This window comes from Hyla sarda, chromosome 4 (assembly GCF_029499605.1).
Source record: "Hyla sarda isolate aHylSar1 chromosome 4, aHylSar1.hap1, whole genome shotgun sequence".
Taxonomy (NCBI): Eukaryota; Metazoa; Chordata; class Amphibia; order Anura; family Hylidae; genus Hyla; species Hyla sarda.
In genome coordinates this window covers 95,700,833-95,717,733 of record NC_079192.1, presented here as the reverse complement: position 1 = coordinate 95,717,733, position 16,901 = coordinate 95,700,833, and the positions used below count along the sequence as shown (strand labels likewise).

Here is a 16,901-nt window from a genome sequence, read left to right as displayed (position 1 = left end):
GAAAACCTTCTTTCTGCCAAGATTTTAAGATTTTTAAGATAAGATTTTTGCGGGCCATAAAAAATTTTCAACCTAAAAAGATTGTAAATGGCAAAAGAGAGAGAAGCTGCATAACCACAATAATACCGTAACATATAGTATTAAAATATAACTTATTACAAGTTATACAATATTATATATATATATGTGTGTATATACAGTGATCCCTCAACTTACAGTGGCCTCAATATACAATAGTTTGAACATACAATGGTCTTTTCTGGACCATTGTGACTTGAAACCAGACTCAACACACAATACTACAGACAGTCCAGATCTGTGAAACATGTCAATGGCTGGAAGAACTGACCAATCAGAATGGGCATTCACTGGTAAAACCCCTGTAGTTCTAAAGTGCATTGCACTGACTGGTGTCTGGTAGCGCCCCCTACAGTACAGGGAGGTATTACGTGTTCTGTACTCTTTACCTGTGCAGGGTGAGCTGCTCCTTTGGAAATCAAGTGAGGGCGGCTCCATTTTACTTTTAATTCTTTTTATTTTTTAGGACATTGCGTGTTCTGTACAGGACCCTGAAGAAGCTTCTGTTGTCTACATAGACCAGTGTTTCCCAAAGAGGGTCCCTCCAGCTGTGGCAAAACTACAACTCCCAGCATGCCTGGACAGCCGTAGGCTGTCCGGGCATGCTGGGAGTTGTAGTTTTCCAACAGCTGGAGGCACCCTGGCTGGGAAACACTGACCTAGACAGTGATTACAGCTCCCAGCAGATCTTTCTTACTTTTATATGTAAGGATTTGCTTTATCTGTATTAGTTATCTACTTTTTCTTTAATCCTCACTTTTTCCTATTTTTGGATGACATTTTGGGGCTGAAGAACCAATTACCAGGATTCCATAGAGTTATGGTCTCAACATACAATGGTCGTCCTGGAACCAATTAATATTGTAACTTGAGGGACCACTGTGTGTATATATGTGTGTGTGTGTGTATGTATATATATATATATATATATATATATATCACACTTTACACATAGATATTCTTATTTTTTATGATAGCGGCCTGGGTGCAGTGTATAGCGGCTTCACAGGTGTCAAACCAGCAGGCTGATGTAGGTAGCAGAGGTCAGACTGGGAGCCTTACGTGACTGCAAACATAATAAGGGAAGATTTATCAAAACCTGTCCAGAGGAAAAGATGCTGAGTTGCTCATAGCAACCAATCAGATCACTTCTTTCATTTTTCAGAGGCCTTTTTAAAAATGAAAGAAGCGATCTGATTGGTTGCTATGGGCGACTCAGTAACTTTTCCTCTGGACAAGTTTTGATAAATCTCACCCACTGTATTCACAATGGCATAACCCCTCTCCGCCCGATAACCACGGTCGGTCCTGCTGCTGGCACCCTTCTCAAGAATAGGACCCAACTCTCCTGTCGGATTGGAGTGTAGATCGCACATGCGCACCACTCCTCCAATAATTGTCTATGGGAGCTGCGGGAGATAACTGAGCAATGCACTGTGGTGTGCACCAGTGCTCTGTGCTCCATTACGAAAGCAGCTGGACCCCCTGCACTTACCTTTTCAGTACGTAAAGGATAAATTCTAATAGACAGAAAATCTCTTTAAAGATTTTTACCCAGGATTTATTTAAAAAAAAATTTGTTTGTGACCAAAGGTGGGGTAAAAAAAAAAGAATACTCACCTACCCTGATCTACTGCGCCAGTGTGTCTGGTCCTCTCAGCTTCTTCCTGGCTGCTGATGATGTTTTTTCCCCTGCTCAGCCAATCTTTGAACAAGGCACGTCAAAGCTTTGTCGCAAGTGTTTGGGGGGGGGGGGGGGGGCGGTGGTCAGGGTTGGAAAGTATTACCTCCCTTTTTTTTTTCCTTTACCCCACCCCCAGCCAAATACACATTTGTCATGTATCATGTGCATTGGATGCTTCTGCTTGGTTGTTTTTATGCAAACATGAGAGCCTCCAGCCAAAATGACAGAATGTACGGACCCAATTATAAGGCTGTACAGTCCCTTTTTAACGGATCCGGCCTGGTCGCTGTGATTTACATAATAAAGGAAGCTATGATGAACAGAGCCTTTAAATATTTTATCAATAAATAGTGGCTGGTTTCGGTATTTAATGTACCAAGTAAAATTAGGATGTTTACCTCTTAATTAAAGTAAATGGCAGTGAATAAGACTATTGAATGTTATCCTTGTGGTGTACAATACTAAGCAAAGTGCAGCCAGCCACTCAGGGGCCAGGGGGCTCTGTGACACTCGCTGACCTCACTAGGTGTTGATTTTGGGGGCAATTTAGGTGCACAATTAACTGGCAGCACCTCTGGCTGTGAATTAATAGTTGCTTGCAGAATCTCCCCCCATCCCCTCTGTCACCAATGCTGAGAACGCTGTGGCTGCCTTGAGGAGGGCTATCCATCACTCACTGACCAGAACTTCCGTAATTAGTGCATGTTATGCCCCTGTGCTCCAGCCATTCAGAAGCTGGCGCTCCAGCCGCAGACAAACTTTGCTGGAGTAAAACTCAGAGATGATTTATCCAGCGGCTGCGTAGGGACATGGAGCAGGGGGCTGCAGGACGTCTGTGAAGTGTAAGCGAAGGTTCACTCAGGCCCGACTGGGACTTCCATGCATCAAACTCAGGCAGCCAATGCACACACAGCTTGTGTGGGAGCCATAAGATAAATAAGGCAATTATAGCAGCTCTGTTAGGTTACAGTGTGAACGGGCAATGGTCTCAGTCCAGCAGGGTGGGCAGAGGGGAGCAAGGCTTTTAAACAAGAACTGTACGCTTTGGATGCGCAGAGTTCACTCTTGGTATGGCATGCTCCGCACGGACATAATATCGAAAGGGTTTACCAAGTTATAAAGGTTATTCAAAAGATGCAGTCTTAGAGTTGTATTTGTTCTCTGTACTTTCTTGCGCAGTCTTTAGTATATAGAGGCGTGGGTTGTATGTGCTTTTGTTTAAAGGGGTACTCCACTGGCCGAGCATCCGGAACATTTTGTTCCAAACGTTGGGTGCGGGCTGCGGGGGTCGTGATGTCACAGCCACACCCCTTGTGACGTCACGCCACACTCCCTCAATGCAAGTCTATGGGAGGGGGTATATGTTCCGGATGCTGGGCCAGTGGAGTACTCCTTCGAACTGCATCTGAAAGGCATAAGTAACTTTTGCCATATTTATAAAATGTGAGGCATTTTGGAGACTGATGGTAACACCTGCAACATGGCTTCCTTATAAAGTCTATATGACAGATTTCTTATGTTGCTTCATGATCCTTGACAGCTATACTAGTGTGGCTTATTAGTATGGCTGTCAAAAAGCTACACAAAGCTAATGAAAAAACAAATTCAAGTAAAAGATTATACTTGTATGGCCAACAAATCTAATGGTAAAGGAAAAATGAAAGTGTAAACCGGGCCCAAGACAGGTCAGAGCTGGTACAGAGCTTTCCAGGCACAGAAAACGGCTCCACAGAAATCTGTTTAGAAGGAGCTCAGAGCACCTATTAGTTCAAATGTACAACAAAAATAGAGAAACCTAGCCGCACATCCACCACTTACATTTTGATTTACTTGCTTCTCAGCATAATTTAAAAAACTATCAGGTTGTTGGTATACATTATGATCAAAAAGTACAAGCCCACTCGCCACGTCAAGGCCACCTAGTCAGAGTGGTTCCCAAACTTAAGTTAACACTGGTGTAGGACTGGGCGGCGAACACTGCCTCCAAGACACCAGGCCCACTGGGGAATGACCCATTGGCCAGGCAGCCCCACTGCTGCCGGACCAAGGCCCTGGCTCTGGGCCATACCACCCCACAGACAAAGCATCACAGAAACAATGGCCGCCACAGAGCACCACACACACACACACACACACACACACTATGAAACCTACCATGTGCTCCCTGCCAGAGGGCTGGCATAATAAGAGGAAACCCTTATGCAGTCTCCTGCTTATTGAAAATGCATGGGCCGAATGGGTGGAGTGGAGTGCTGGCCATGGAAGGAGGGAGAGACTACAAATGTACAACACAAATAGAGAAACATAGCCGCACATCCACCATGGGATTCCTCCTAGCATTCTCCCAGCCCTCTGGCAGGGAGCACTTAGTAGGTATTCACATTGGTGTGGTGCTCTCTGGTGATCATTGTTACTGTGATGCTTTGTCTGTGGGGTGGTGTGGCCCGGAGCCAGGGGCTTGGTCGGGCAGCAGTGGGGCTGCCTGGCCACTGGGTCGCTCCCCCTGTGGGCATAGTGTTGCGGTGGCGGTGGCCGCCGCGCGGTGCTACGCCAATATTGGGTTAGGGACCTTGACGTTGTGAGTGGGCTTCTACTTTTTGATCATATAAATACTAATAACCTGATAGTTTTTTAATTTATGCTGAGAAGCAAGTAGATCAAATTACAAATTGGGGATGTGCGGCTATGTTTCTTTTTTCTCTATTTTTGTTTTACACCTATTAGTTCAGGCTTCTTATTTTACAATTAACCTCACACTGAGAGAATCCTGCCCCTCAATATCTGACACTCACCATAGGAAAGTATATAATCTCATTTATGGGTAAAACCCCTGATAGTATGGTGCAAATAAGAAATATACACTGGTCAGCCATAACATTCCCCTGTGTGCCTCCAAATGATTGTAAGCCATCAAAACATAGACTGTCCTATAGTATCTGGAACTACGAGGTGACCACAGATCCCTTTTAAAGGGAAGGGTATTCTGGCATACTAAAAAAACCTCATATAGTGCCTGGGCCATAAAAAAAAAGCACCTATACCTACCTGCCCCTGGTTCACTGCAGCTGCAGCATCCATTTCTCTCTCATATCTTGGAAGCAGACAGAAGACAGGAGCAGCAGAGGACCGGAAGTGGAGGAAAAAGGTGCTGCAGGACCTGCAGGAAATTGTGTTAGGTAAGTATAGCTGTTTAACAGCCCTGGCATCATATGAATCTTTTTTTTTAGTGCCGGAATACCCCAACACACTGAAGTCTTGGTCAGGTTCCTCAAATTCTGTTATTAGTAACCACTTTACATAGCAAAAAGTCTAAATTCCTGATCATTACCAAAAGCATTGCACTGCCTCTACCACGCCTTTTTCCCATAGATCAGTGGTCTCCGAACTGTGGACCTCCAGATGTTGCAAAACTACAACTTCCATCATGAGGCATACTGGTAGTGGTAGTTTTGCAACACCTGGATGTCCACATTTTGTAGACAACTGCCATAGATCACCCTGGTGCCTTCTTTTACCCAGATAAATGAAACACGTGCACCTTTCCACGGGAACGGACCAGACAGGCTAGCCTTTACTCCCCACAGGCATCGATGAGCTTTGGATAGTAATGACCCTGTTTTCAGGTTCAACTGTTGCCATTCCTTGGATCACTTTTGGTAGGTACTAACCACTACGTGCCAAGAATAACCCATAAAACCTTCCATTATGGATATGCTGTGACCCAGATCCTTAGGCTTGTCCATTTTGTCCTGCTTCCAATACTTAAACCAGTGTTTCCCAACCAGGGTGCCTCCAGGTGTTGCAAAACTACAACTCCCAGCATGCCTGGACAGCCAAAGACTGTCCATCCATGCTGGGATTTGTAGTTTTGCAATATCTGGAGGCACCCTGGTTGGGAAACACTGACTTAAACTTGCTGTTGCCTTGCAACCTAATATTTCGCAACTCTTGTCAGAAGCTATTGTCATTAGATAATCTATGGTATGCACTTTAATTGTAATGTTATGGCAGATTGGTGTATATGCCACATATACGGGTTATATCATTTTCCTTCCTCTAGTCCTCATCGCCGTCAATCTTCTTTCCTTTTCTGGCCATTCTGTTCCCAGTGTCATTCTCCATTCACCTGCTCTGTGTCCTACATCCTGCCCTGACCTGCAGTGCTCCCATGTTCTGTCACTAGTCACACTCCATGTCCTGCTATAGGTCAGTACTTTGTCTCCTCCATCAGTCTGTGTTGCTGGCTCCGATGCCCCTCCGCAAGGGGTCAGAGCCTGTGCTCGCTGCCAGCTAATAGTGTTATACATTAAACATGGAGCTTCCGTGCCCCCCTCTCTGTTCATGCTTTGTTCTAAACCCCCAGACACACTGTGCATTTGCAGCCTGTACACATCAGATTACATTCATTTGTAATTCCTTCACTTGCTCTCTCGGCCTCATTCACAGTTACTATGCTGCTGCCCCTGTAATCGCTCACTCACTGAACTGTTGCAGCTTGGTGAGTGACACCCACATGAGTTACCTGCCCTGAAAGTACTGTGATTAACCCTTTTCTTCCCAAGAACCAGGGAATGCATACAAACATGGTGGCTTCCTGACATGACCAGAACTATACGAAAGATCTGGCGTGTATTCCGGATAGCACACTCATGTGTTTGTGATGAACTCGGTCACCTCCTAAGTGGTTCCAATCTAGCATTGTGCTCCGTGATGGTTCAGCTTCCAGCCTTTAAGTCAGTAGTTAATTAAGAAAATCTTCTGCAGTTCGTGAACGCATCACTTTCTTCCCCTGCTCCCTCTGCCCAGTAATAAACTACCCCTCCTGTCTGGGTGACCCTCCCGCAAACACAAAGGCAGAATTAAGAAGGCCATAACAGCTTCATTAAATCTGAAGCACATTTTATACCCTGCAATGTCCGCAGGCTGTGTCTGAATGGGGATGCCATGCTCTCTGCAGACCCTCCTTCCTAATACTTTAGCCATTAAGACTTAGAAGAACTAATAATTAAGAAGAATCAAGATGTAAGCGATTAAGAACTTTTTCAGGATGTCTATATTTCCCTAACCGTTAATAGCATTTTCACATTGAGAGGAAATATATACAAAGTCAGACATTACATAGTAACAGACTATTCAACAATTCAGACCAAGGGTCCTGCTCACAAAACTCTACAGTATATAATGAAATAGAGGTGGTCAAGAGAATTGAGGAAATAGAGTTGATAGAAGTAAAAAACGTGCTTGTTTTGTAAAATGGTCCACCCAAGTAAAAACAAGACAACAAACAAAAATGTGCGTAAGATTGTCACATAGACAGCCACAGTGTATACACAAATACAAAGTACATGGAGTGTAAATGTTACCATTAAAGAGTATCAAAAATAGAAACCTTTTTATATAATTTTATAGCCTCAGAAGTTTGATTCCAATATTCCTCCCAGTTACCGCAATATAGGGGTTTCACTATACTTTATAGGAAAATAGGGTATGGCGGCTAGGCTCAGGGGGTGTGATTAGGAGGTTCATAATCATATCCACCCTCAATCTCACATATTCACACCCCCTAAGCCTAGCAGTCACACCCCTTTTTGCAATAAAGCCCCCCCCCCCATGTGACAATTAAGTGAAAAGGACAAAGAATCAACCAAATACCGTAGTTATATCCCTAAATCTTAGGAACTAGGAGGGTTAGCAAGAAATAAACAATGCAGTAGGAATCTTGGTACAATCAACTACAGTGTTTTTTTATTTTATTTATTTATTTATTTGGACTGACCACAGTCCAAATGTAGAGGGGATTAACACACACAGGCCCTCATTTACTAAGAGTGTTGTGTAGGTCTCTTTGTGGGTTTTAATTCCCTACAATTTATTTTCCACGGTATTTACTAAGGTTTCCCTACATTTTCCACTTTCCCTACTTTTTGCTTTTTTTACACATGCTCTGATCTGTCTGGTTTTCCTTAGCTGAAATCCACCACATTTTCTGTGGAAACCTTAGTAAATATGTTTTGGTTTTTGTGAAAATGTCAGGAACACGCCCCTTTTCAGAGACCACGCCCCCTTTTCACGGCGGCCATGCCCTTTTTTCGAGTTAGTCTGTTTTTTTTTCAATTCTGGCGCACATTCTGGCGCAGACAGAATTTGTGGCACAGATTCTGGCGCAGACAGAATTTCTGGCACAATGCGACAGAATCTGGCGCACAACCCGACAAAACATGTTGGGTTTGCAATAGTAAATGAGGGCCACAGTAATGCTGACCATACACATTAAGCCCAGTCAAACCCATCAGTTTGGCCTCCTGACTCCCCAATGCAGATGGTAAAGGTGACTATACAGCTTCAATAGAGGTTGGATGAAAATTTGTGAAGCTATCATCTATCTCTCTTTTCTCCCCATACACATGAACATTCGGCACGTAAAAGTTGGAAGAGAGTTGTCATCTATTGTGTTCAGTGCAGTACAATGCATTATTTGTCATGCTTTTGTGAAGCACAGAGAGTACTGTTCAGTTTATGTTTGTTGAAAGTTACTCAAGATGCTGCATAGCAGCGCAAAATCCATTTTTTTAATGAACTGTCATAATCCAAAAAAGTTGACTTTCTGAAGAAGTGTCTTGAGGTGAGGTTTCTATAATATATATATTTTTTTTTCTTCTTTTTTTTTTTTTTTTTTTTTGCAGCTAGCACTTGGGAGATTTCCATACCCACAGGTAAGATACATTTTTGTCACCTATATGAAGAACGATATATCCATAAACATTGGCGTTATATGTCACAAGCAGGGGGGGGGGGGGGCGGGCTTAAAGGGAACCTTTCAGAACCTTAATATTATCTGAAGCATGAATCATAAGGCTGGTCCAAGGCAGCTTCTCCCTGTCCCATCAGCTTGGGTTGATAGATGGCTTCCTCTTTGGATTTAGGGGGGGATCTATCAATCATTGCCGAAGGAGGTCCGCCCTGATGGCATAGATTATCAACACAGTGAGAAATGCTGCTCGTAGAGAATCGTAGGAGATGTTTGCTGCAAAGTGAGACAGACACAGAGAAGCTATATCTCACACCCAGTGCGTACAGCTGACACTGCTCAGTACTACTCTATAATGTCCTCAATGCTACTGTTGCTTCTGATGTGTGCTAGAGATAAAGGGGGAAAAGATTTTTTTGTGTGTAGTGTATAGGAGACGTCATTGGCTACTTCAGGGACAACTGAAAATCAGATATGATGCCTGCAAGAGGGTACACTGATAATAGGCCATGTACTAGTTATATAATAGCTAAAATAGTGCCACAAGTCCTTGCTTAACATTGCAGTCAATATAATTTCAAGCCATAGCCTAGAAAGATCTACATGAATTTAGAAGTTTGATCAACATACACACTTTAACATTCAGAAGGTTGGCAAATCCGTACATTTAGTATGCAATTTGTTTGATATCTTTGATAAGGAATGAGTTAATGATGTCTGCACTGGGGTCTGTGAACTTGCATCTGGCAGTCTTCTGACCCTGGCCTTCATGCAGCACCATATGAAAGGCTGGACACTTGGCTGGCTGAATTTCCTACACCCTGGGAAAATCACAGGCTGTTGGTGAGGGAAGACACCAGCGTCTGGTCCATGCCTCGGGCTCTGCTTGGTTATTTATAGGAGGGGACTGGCAGATCTCTTCAGGCAGCTATTAACAGACTATTATAATGCTAATCGAGGGATCTCACCCTGGAAGATTATTAGAATAACATTTTGGTCTGTAAATGCTTTGGAGTACAAGCATTGGAAAAGAATGTATTTATGTGTTACCTTTATAAAAGTCCTTGCTTCTGTTATAGTGCAGTCAGTGTCAACTCCACAATATCCCTTGTCTTAGTAAATATTGTTTCCTCATCTATGAACCCGAATATTATCTCTGATATCTTCTTTATTCTTGAACATGTACATTACGAACCAAGCTTTTATAAATTGGTGTTGTATATTACTGTAGTGTTTATATCAGGGATTGAAGTAAGTTCACCTGCCCATTATCCCCACAACTGAGAACACGCCATTGCATCATACTTTGTTTTTTACTCTGTTTGTCACCCTGTCCTGTGGTCTCTATCATACATGATCGCAATGGCTTACCAGGTTCTTCCGGTTTAATTTAGTGTGGTTAGTTAATCAGAAGATGTAATATCTTCTAAAACTCCATAATTTGGGTTTATTAACTTATACACTGACATAGCCTACAAGAGTCCTAGGAGAATAAAGCAATAAAACAAAGCATTGTTTAATCCAAAGTGATAGCTGAAACATAGAATTTCTTAAAGCGTACCTGTCAGATCCCACAAAAAAAAGTAAAATCTTACTCTGTACCTAATCTTGAGCATCTATATCTAATTTGAATGCCTCTATTACCTATATTTATTATAAAAATATATCTTTTCATTAGCTCACAGTGTTAGAAATCCTCTATGGAGAAGGGGCGTGTCCCTCCCTTGTGGTAGAAAGTGATTGGTGGGTCTGCTCATGCAGGCTTGTCCACCAGTGATCTCTTGTCCATGACTCATGGACAAGCTTGATTCTACTGTAGGACTGGTTAGTGTCCCAGTAAGTATGGGGACCCCTAGTGGTGGTATCTTCAAAAAAAATTAAGCAACCATATTACAAATGGTCTTTAATTATATAAGTAACAACATATTAAAAGTTTTTGGATCTGATGGTGCCCAGTTTAACTAGACCTGTGCTTTTTGCCCTTTTTAATGGGTTTCTAAAGTATAAAAAGGTTAAATAGGCATAAAACAGCAGAATAAATGTTTTAATAGGGGCACAAGTGTGATGGGTGGACATTGGCCACCACAGTTACTTGACATGCTGTTGACAGGAACATCATATCGGCAGTGAATTCAGGGCATAGAGTAGAATGGCTATGCAGTTAAGGTAAGCACATTGAAAATGTTAATATTTTAATGTTTTTGGTCTGTTTCACACAAGTGGATGTGGTTCCCCCCATTAAAGCCTAATGTAACAGATTGAAAAGCAGATTGCAATACTAAAGCAAGCTGGTATCATTTTGTGCATCAGTTGTCCTTGAGAATTAATACTACTAAAAAAAATGGCTCAGTTTAGGGTCCATTCCCTAATGAAGTCCAACTACCAAGTTTTCTTCTTCATTACACCATAACGATTTAGTTTAACTGATTTATTACTGGTGCTCGCAATCATTTACATTACTTTTTGTGTGCGTCGTTCCTTGGATGCAGTTTTATCCAGTTTTGTAAATGAACCTTGATAAGTCTGCGCTGTAAATATCAGTGTTAACTCAATGCAGTTTACTTACTATTCTATTGTCTGGTTTCATAGTACAGACATATAATATGAATGTTTAAAGGCCAGACACAGGGCGCACTGAACGCAGATCATATATAAGAAGCCTATTGTTATTTAAAGAACATCAAGGAAGTGTTTCTGTAAGAATAGTGTTTCTCTAAGAGCCACGTTTTGGCTCCAGTTGTAGAAATCGAAATGACTATGCCCCAGAGAGGAGCTGATCAGATATGTGAGTGGATATTGTCTGTTACAAGCGAGCTGCCTGTGTTTTCACACCCCATTAATTCATTACTTCCATCCTTTCATCTCCAAATTTCATTTTTCTTTTTCATTTTTTTCTCGCTATCCCCTTTTCAAAAAAGAATGGTGCCCCCTCCTCTTTCCACCTGCCCCCTGCTGCTGCCTCAGTCTTCTCTGCGCTGTTAATTTTCCTGACTCCATATGGAGTAACAGAGCTTTCACCTGCAGGCTGAATGAGATTCTGCTGCACGTCCTCAGGCCAGAGCTGTGAGATCAGGTTCCCGATGCCCGAGTGTGCCAGGCGCCCTCAGTGGCAGAGTACAAATAACAAATTGGATGCATCTACAAGCCTCCCGTAAAGTGTATTTATTGTGCGCCTCTCGGTTTCCAAACACTGATTGTAAGTTTATTCAGGCATCAGGAACAGCTATGCTCCGACTGTGGCAGCAGCATATATAAGTTTGAGTTTTCAAGTGATGAAATCATCTTACGGGCCTAAGAGATGAAGGCAAATGATAAAGGGGAGGCCAAAAAAGTGATCTGATTTACTGCAGTCAAAAGTTCTTTCCAATGACGCTGGGAATTCATTGCATTAAAGCAGTGGTCTTCAACCTGCGGACCTCCAGCTGTCCGGGCATGCTGGGAGTTGTAGTTTTGAAACATCTGGAGGTCCGCAGGTTGAAGACCACTGCATTAAAGGATATGTAAACAAAAGCAATCAATGTAGAGATACGGCAATCAGGCACTGCAGTGACCCCGGTATCGTTGACTAACTCTGTTGTCAGAGTAATGCTTGTGGAAACAATGTAATACAACAACCGATAGTCCTGGTAAGTAGCGGTGCTAGTGTATCAGAATGTGTAAAGAAATGTCCATTCAATAAACTTGCCGAAAGTAAGAAGAAATCGATCACTGCACTCACCACTGTGAACGTATAACAGCTTCTTTATTCCAATCTTAAAAATGCAAAGCGGTGAAACATGGATCTGCGGGGAGCGAGAGACGCCGCTCTCAGGTGCGGGAGGCGTACCACAAGACGACTAGTTTCACGTCATGGATGACGCGCCGCTCTCAGGTGCGGGAGGCGTACCACAAGACGACTAGTTTTACGTCATGGATGACGCGCCGCTCTCAGGTGCGGGAGGCGTACCACAAGACGACTAGTTTCACGCCATGGATGACGCGCCGCTCTCAGGTGCGGGAGGCGTACCACAAGACGACTAGTTTCACGCCATGGATGACTCTTCTTCCGGTCAGAAGAAGCGTCATTCATGACGTGAAGCTAGTCGTCTTGTGGTACGCCTCCCGCACCTGAGAGCGGCGTCTCTCGCTCCCCGCAGATCCATGTTTCACCGCTTTGCATTTTTAAGATTGGAATAAAGAAGCCGTAATACGTTCACAGTGGTGAGTGCAGTGATCGATTTCTTCTTACTTTCTGCAAGTTTATATGTAAACAAAAGACGCAGATAAATTCTGGGTAAAAAGCCAGACCTTTTTCTTCAGTCTTTTGCGAACTGGTCACTGGCATGCGTTTACACCAAGGAAGTGGGGTTCATTGTGTAATATTAAATTTGGAACACAGCATTTTCCACTCAAGGAGAACATGCATTGTTCCTAAGCTACTCTGGAATTGGGAGGGGGGATGATGAGCACTTTTTGGTAAAGATTTTATAAGCCCCAAATGCAAATTGGCTGTTTAGTTAGGGTTAAGATTTAAATATAATGTGCACTGTTTTACTTCCTTTTTTCCACGCGGATATATAATGCCCTTCTAAATGTTATACTTAAAGGGGTACTCCGCTGCTCAGCGATTGGAACAAACTGTTCCGAACACTGGAGCTGGCGCCGGGAGCTCGAGACATCATAGCCCCGTCCCCTCAAGATTTCACGCCCCTGCCCCCTCAATGAAATTCTATGGGAGGGGGGCGAGTTTGTTAAAAATGCTGAGCAGCGGAGTACCCCTTTAAAGAGGTTTTCCAAGCTAATAAAACACAGGCCCTATATCTGTCTGATTACTTACCACATGAGGCCATCATAGCAGTTATTTTTATTATCTTGTCTAATTCTATGCCCCACCTTTGTTTTGATGTTGCCAGGGCTTGCTTTTGGCAGGATGACCATTTAAAGAAATCTGATTCTTAAAATTTCTGATAAAAATTTGATACGCAGTAAATATGCACCTTTACTGGGCAATACCTCTGTAACAGACTGTGTTTTACTGCTAGTTTTACTGAACAGATTAAAGATTTTAAAAGCATTGCTTTAATAAATGTACCCGAAATGAAAAACTTTTAACACCAGAAAGCTGTCCTTAAAGGGGTTATCCAGGAAAAAACTTTTTTATATATATCAACTGGCTCCAGAAAGTTAAACAGATCTGTAAATTACTTCTATTAAAAAATCTTAATCCTTTCAGTACTTATGAGCTGCTGAAGTTGAGTTGTTCTTTTCTGTCTAAGTGCTCTCTGATGACACGTGTCTCGAGAACCGCCCAGTTTAGAAGAAAATCCCCATAGAAAACCTCTTCTAAACTGGGCGGTTCCCGAGACACGTGTCATCAGAGAGCACTTAGACAGAAAAGAACAACTCAACTTCAGAAGCTCATAAGTACTGAAAGGATTAAGATTTTTTAATAGAAGTAATTTACAAATCTGTTTAAACTTCTGGAGCCAGTTGATATATAAAAAAAAGTTTTTTCCTGGATAACTACTTTAAAGCATATCACCCAAACATTAAGGGACTTCATCTATTTACCAGAACATTGTCAGTCTACCTGGGCCCTTTCCATTAAATCCCAAAAATGGTAAACATTGCTCTTGTTTATACCAACGATGTATGTGCACATGCTTCTAACGTCACTTACACAGTGGATACACACCGTACCCACAGGAAGTTCGTAAGTTTAGGGTGCTATCTCAGCGGACACATGCTGCACACAGTTGTTCACATTGAAGCTGTTACTAACACACTACGCCACAATTGTGAAGAACTTTTTTGTGCATATGGCTTGTGTCCAAATTCCAGTTACATGTCACCACTACACACGCCAAAGCCTAGAAAACACTTTGGACAGATACCACACCTGCCACCACACACTGGACACACACCACATCTAACATACTAAACACATAACACACACATGGCACTTATACATTAGACACATGTTGCATATCACTCATAAAATAGATGGATACTGTTAACACTACACATCTATCATGCTACAAATACAATGTTTTATTTATCTGATTTAGGCACCCTGGTTGGGAAACACTGTTGTAGACTGTTGAACCTTTTAGACTCACAATAAGGATGCAGGCATTAAACACTCCATCACCTTTAAAGGGGTATTCCAGGAAAAAAAAAATTTTATATATCAACTGGCTCCAGAAAGTTAAACAGATTTTTAAATTACTTCTATAAAAAAAATCTTAATCCTTTCAGTACTTAGACAGAAAAGAAAAACCTTAACTTCAGAAGCTCATAAGTAATGAAAGGATTAAGATTTTTTAATAGAAGTAATTTACAAATCTGTTTAACTTTCTGGAGCCAGTTGATATAGAAAAAAAATTTTTTTCCTGGATAACCCCTTTAATTTCTGCCCCTTTTTCTGTACGCTTTTCTATCTCTACCTTGCTTTAAAAAACACCAAAATTAAAAGGGCATCTGCCCATTTAAATATTTGTGGAACCTTATCAAATTAATTGGTTTTCATCGGTGGGAGTTCGGGAGCTGAAACCCCCACCAAATGCTAAAACGAACATGTAGAAGTGTTCAGCTAAGCAATGTGACCGCTTGTTTTGGTCGTGAACAGTGCAAGCAATGCAGTAGTGTTGTACACTGCTGGTGTCACGCTAAGTGTGAAGGAAGTTTTGTAAATTACGGTCTTCATACACAACACAGGACTGCTACTGAGAAACATCTTTACTGTTCTGTTGCTTATAAGACACTGATTATGTGCTCCCCAGCATGAAAAGCACTTCTGCATCAATGTTAAAGGGGTATTCTGGGCAAAAACATTTTATCCCCTATCCAAAGGATAGGGGATAAGATGTCTGATGGCGGGGGGCCCACCGCCGGGACCCCCCGCGATCTCCCTGCAGTACCCGCATTCTATGTGATTGCTGCGTCTCCAGTTTCGGAAACCTCCGGCCATCACGACCCCTCCCATAGACATGAATGGAGGGAGCGTGGCGTGACGTCATATCCCCAGTCCCGGAAACCCGGAGGTTTCCGAAACTGGAGACTCAGCTCCCGCATAGAATGCGGGTGCTGCAGGGAGATCGCGGAGGCCCCCAGCGATCAGACCTCTTATGCCCTATCCTTTGGATAGGGGATAAAATGCTTTTTCCCGGAATACCCCTTTAAGGTAGGTGGGGAATGTCAAAGTAACATCCAAATGAATACCAGGACTCAAGGTTTCCCAGCAACATTGCTCAAGGCATCACACCGCCTCTGTCTGTTTGTTCCTGTTTTGCATCCTGGTGCCATCTATTCTCTAGGTAAGAAACACAGTCATTCACATAATATAAAGGAAAATGTCATTAATCAGACCAGGAAATCTACTTTCATTGCTCCATGGTCCAGTTCTATGCTCATGTGTCTTCCGTAGGCTCTTTGAGAATGGGGGTGTCCTGATACCTTTCTAGCATAGCCAGCTTTAACTTGTTTGCTACAGTAACTCTACTTTGAGCTTGGACCAGAAAGACTAGCCTTTAGTCCACCCCCATGCATCATTAGGCACCCATGACCCTGTTAAAGGGGTACTCCACTGGAAAACATTATTATTTTAAATCAACTGGTGCCAGAAAGTTAAACAGATTTGTAAATTATTTCTATTAAAAAATCGTAATCCTTCCAGTATTTATCATCTGCTGTTATGATCTTTTCTTTTTGAATTTCCTTTCTGTCTGACCAAAGTGCTCTCTACTGACACCTCTGTCCATTTTAGGAACTGTATAGAGTAGGAGCAAATCCCCATAGCAAACCTATCCCGCTCTGGACAGTTCCTAAAATGGACAGAGATGTCAGCAGAGAGCACTGTGGTCAGGCAGAAAGGAAATTCAAAAAGAAAAGAAATTCCTATGGATCATAACAGCAGTTGATAAGTACTGGAAGGATTAAGATTTTTTAATAAAAGTAATTTACAAATCTTTTTAACTTTCTGGCACCAGTTGATTTAAAAAAAATGTTTTTCAGGGGAGTACCCCTTTAATGGTTCACTGGCTGTTGTTCCCTGACCCACTTCTCATAGGTACTTCCTGCATATTGGGAGCATCCCACAAATCCTACAATTTGGAGATGCTTTGGCCTAGTTGTCCTACACTCTTTCAGATGCTTACACATTTTTCTTGTTTCCAAAACCACAAAATGACTGTACATTTGCTGCTTGTGAACCATTGTCAGAATATTATCAATGGTCACTTGTTAGGATATTGTTTAATTATTCTGGTTTTACAAAAGTCATTTTTGGTTTTGGTAGCTTGGAAAGGGCTATCCTAAAGCCTTTGCCCTAGACTACAGCAATTAGGATAGGGATTTGGCGAAAGTCCTGCATCACTGGAGTTTCGATTTAAGCCACCAGAGTACTCCTTTAAG

The 16,901-nt window shown here is 42.4% G+C and overlaps 1 protein-coding gene across 5 annotated transcripts in view; it reads left to right on the top strand.

Annotated features, from left to right (window-relative positions):
* Positions 1–16,901, top strand: part of MAP2K5 (mitogen-activated protein kinase kinase 5) — a 178,019-nt gene that overhangs the window by 138,604 nt on the left and 22,514 nt on the right. For all 5 annotated transcript variants that reach the window (XM_056571648.1, XM_056571650.1, XM_056571651.1 and 2 more), the window contains one exon: positions 8,446–8,475. In XM_056571648.1, coding sequence (XP_056427623.1) covers positions 8,446–8,475 — 30 coding nt within the window. The remainder of the gene's footprint in view (positions 1–8,445; positions 8,476–16,901) is intronic.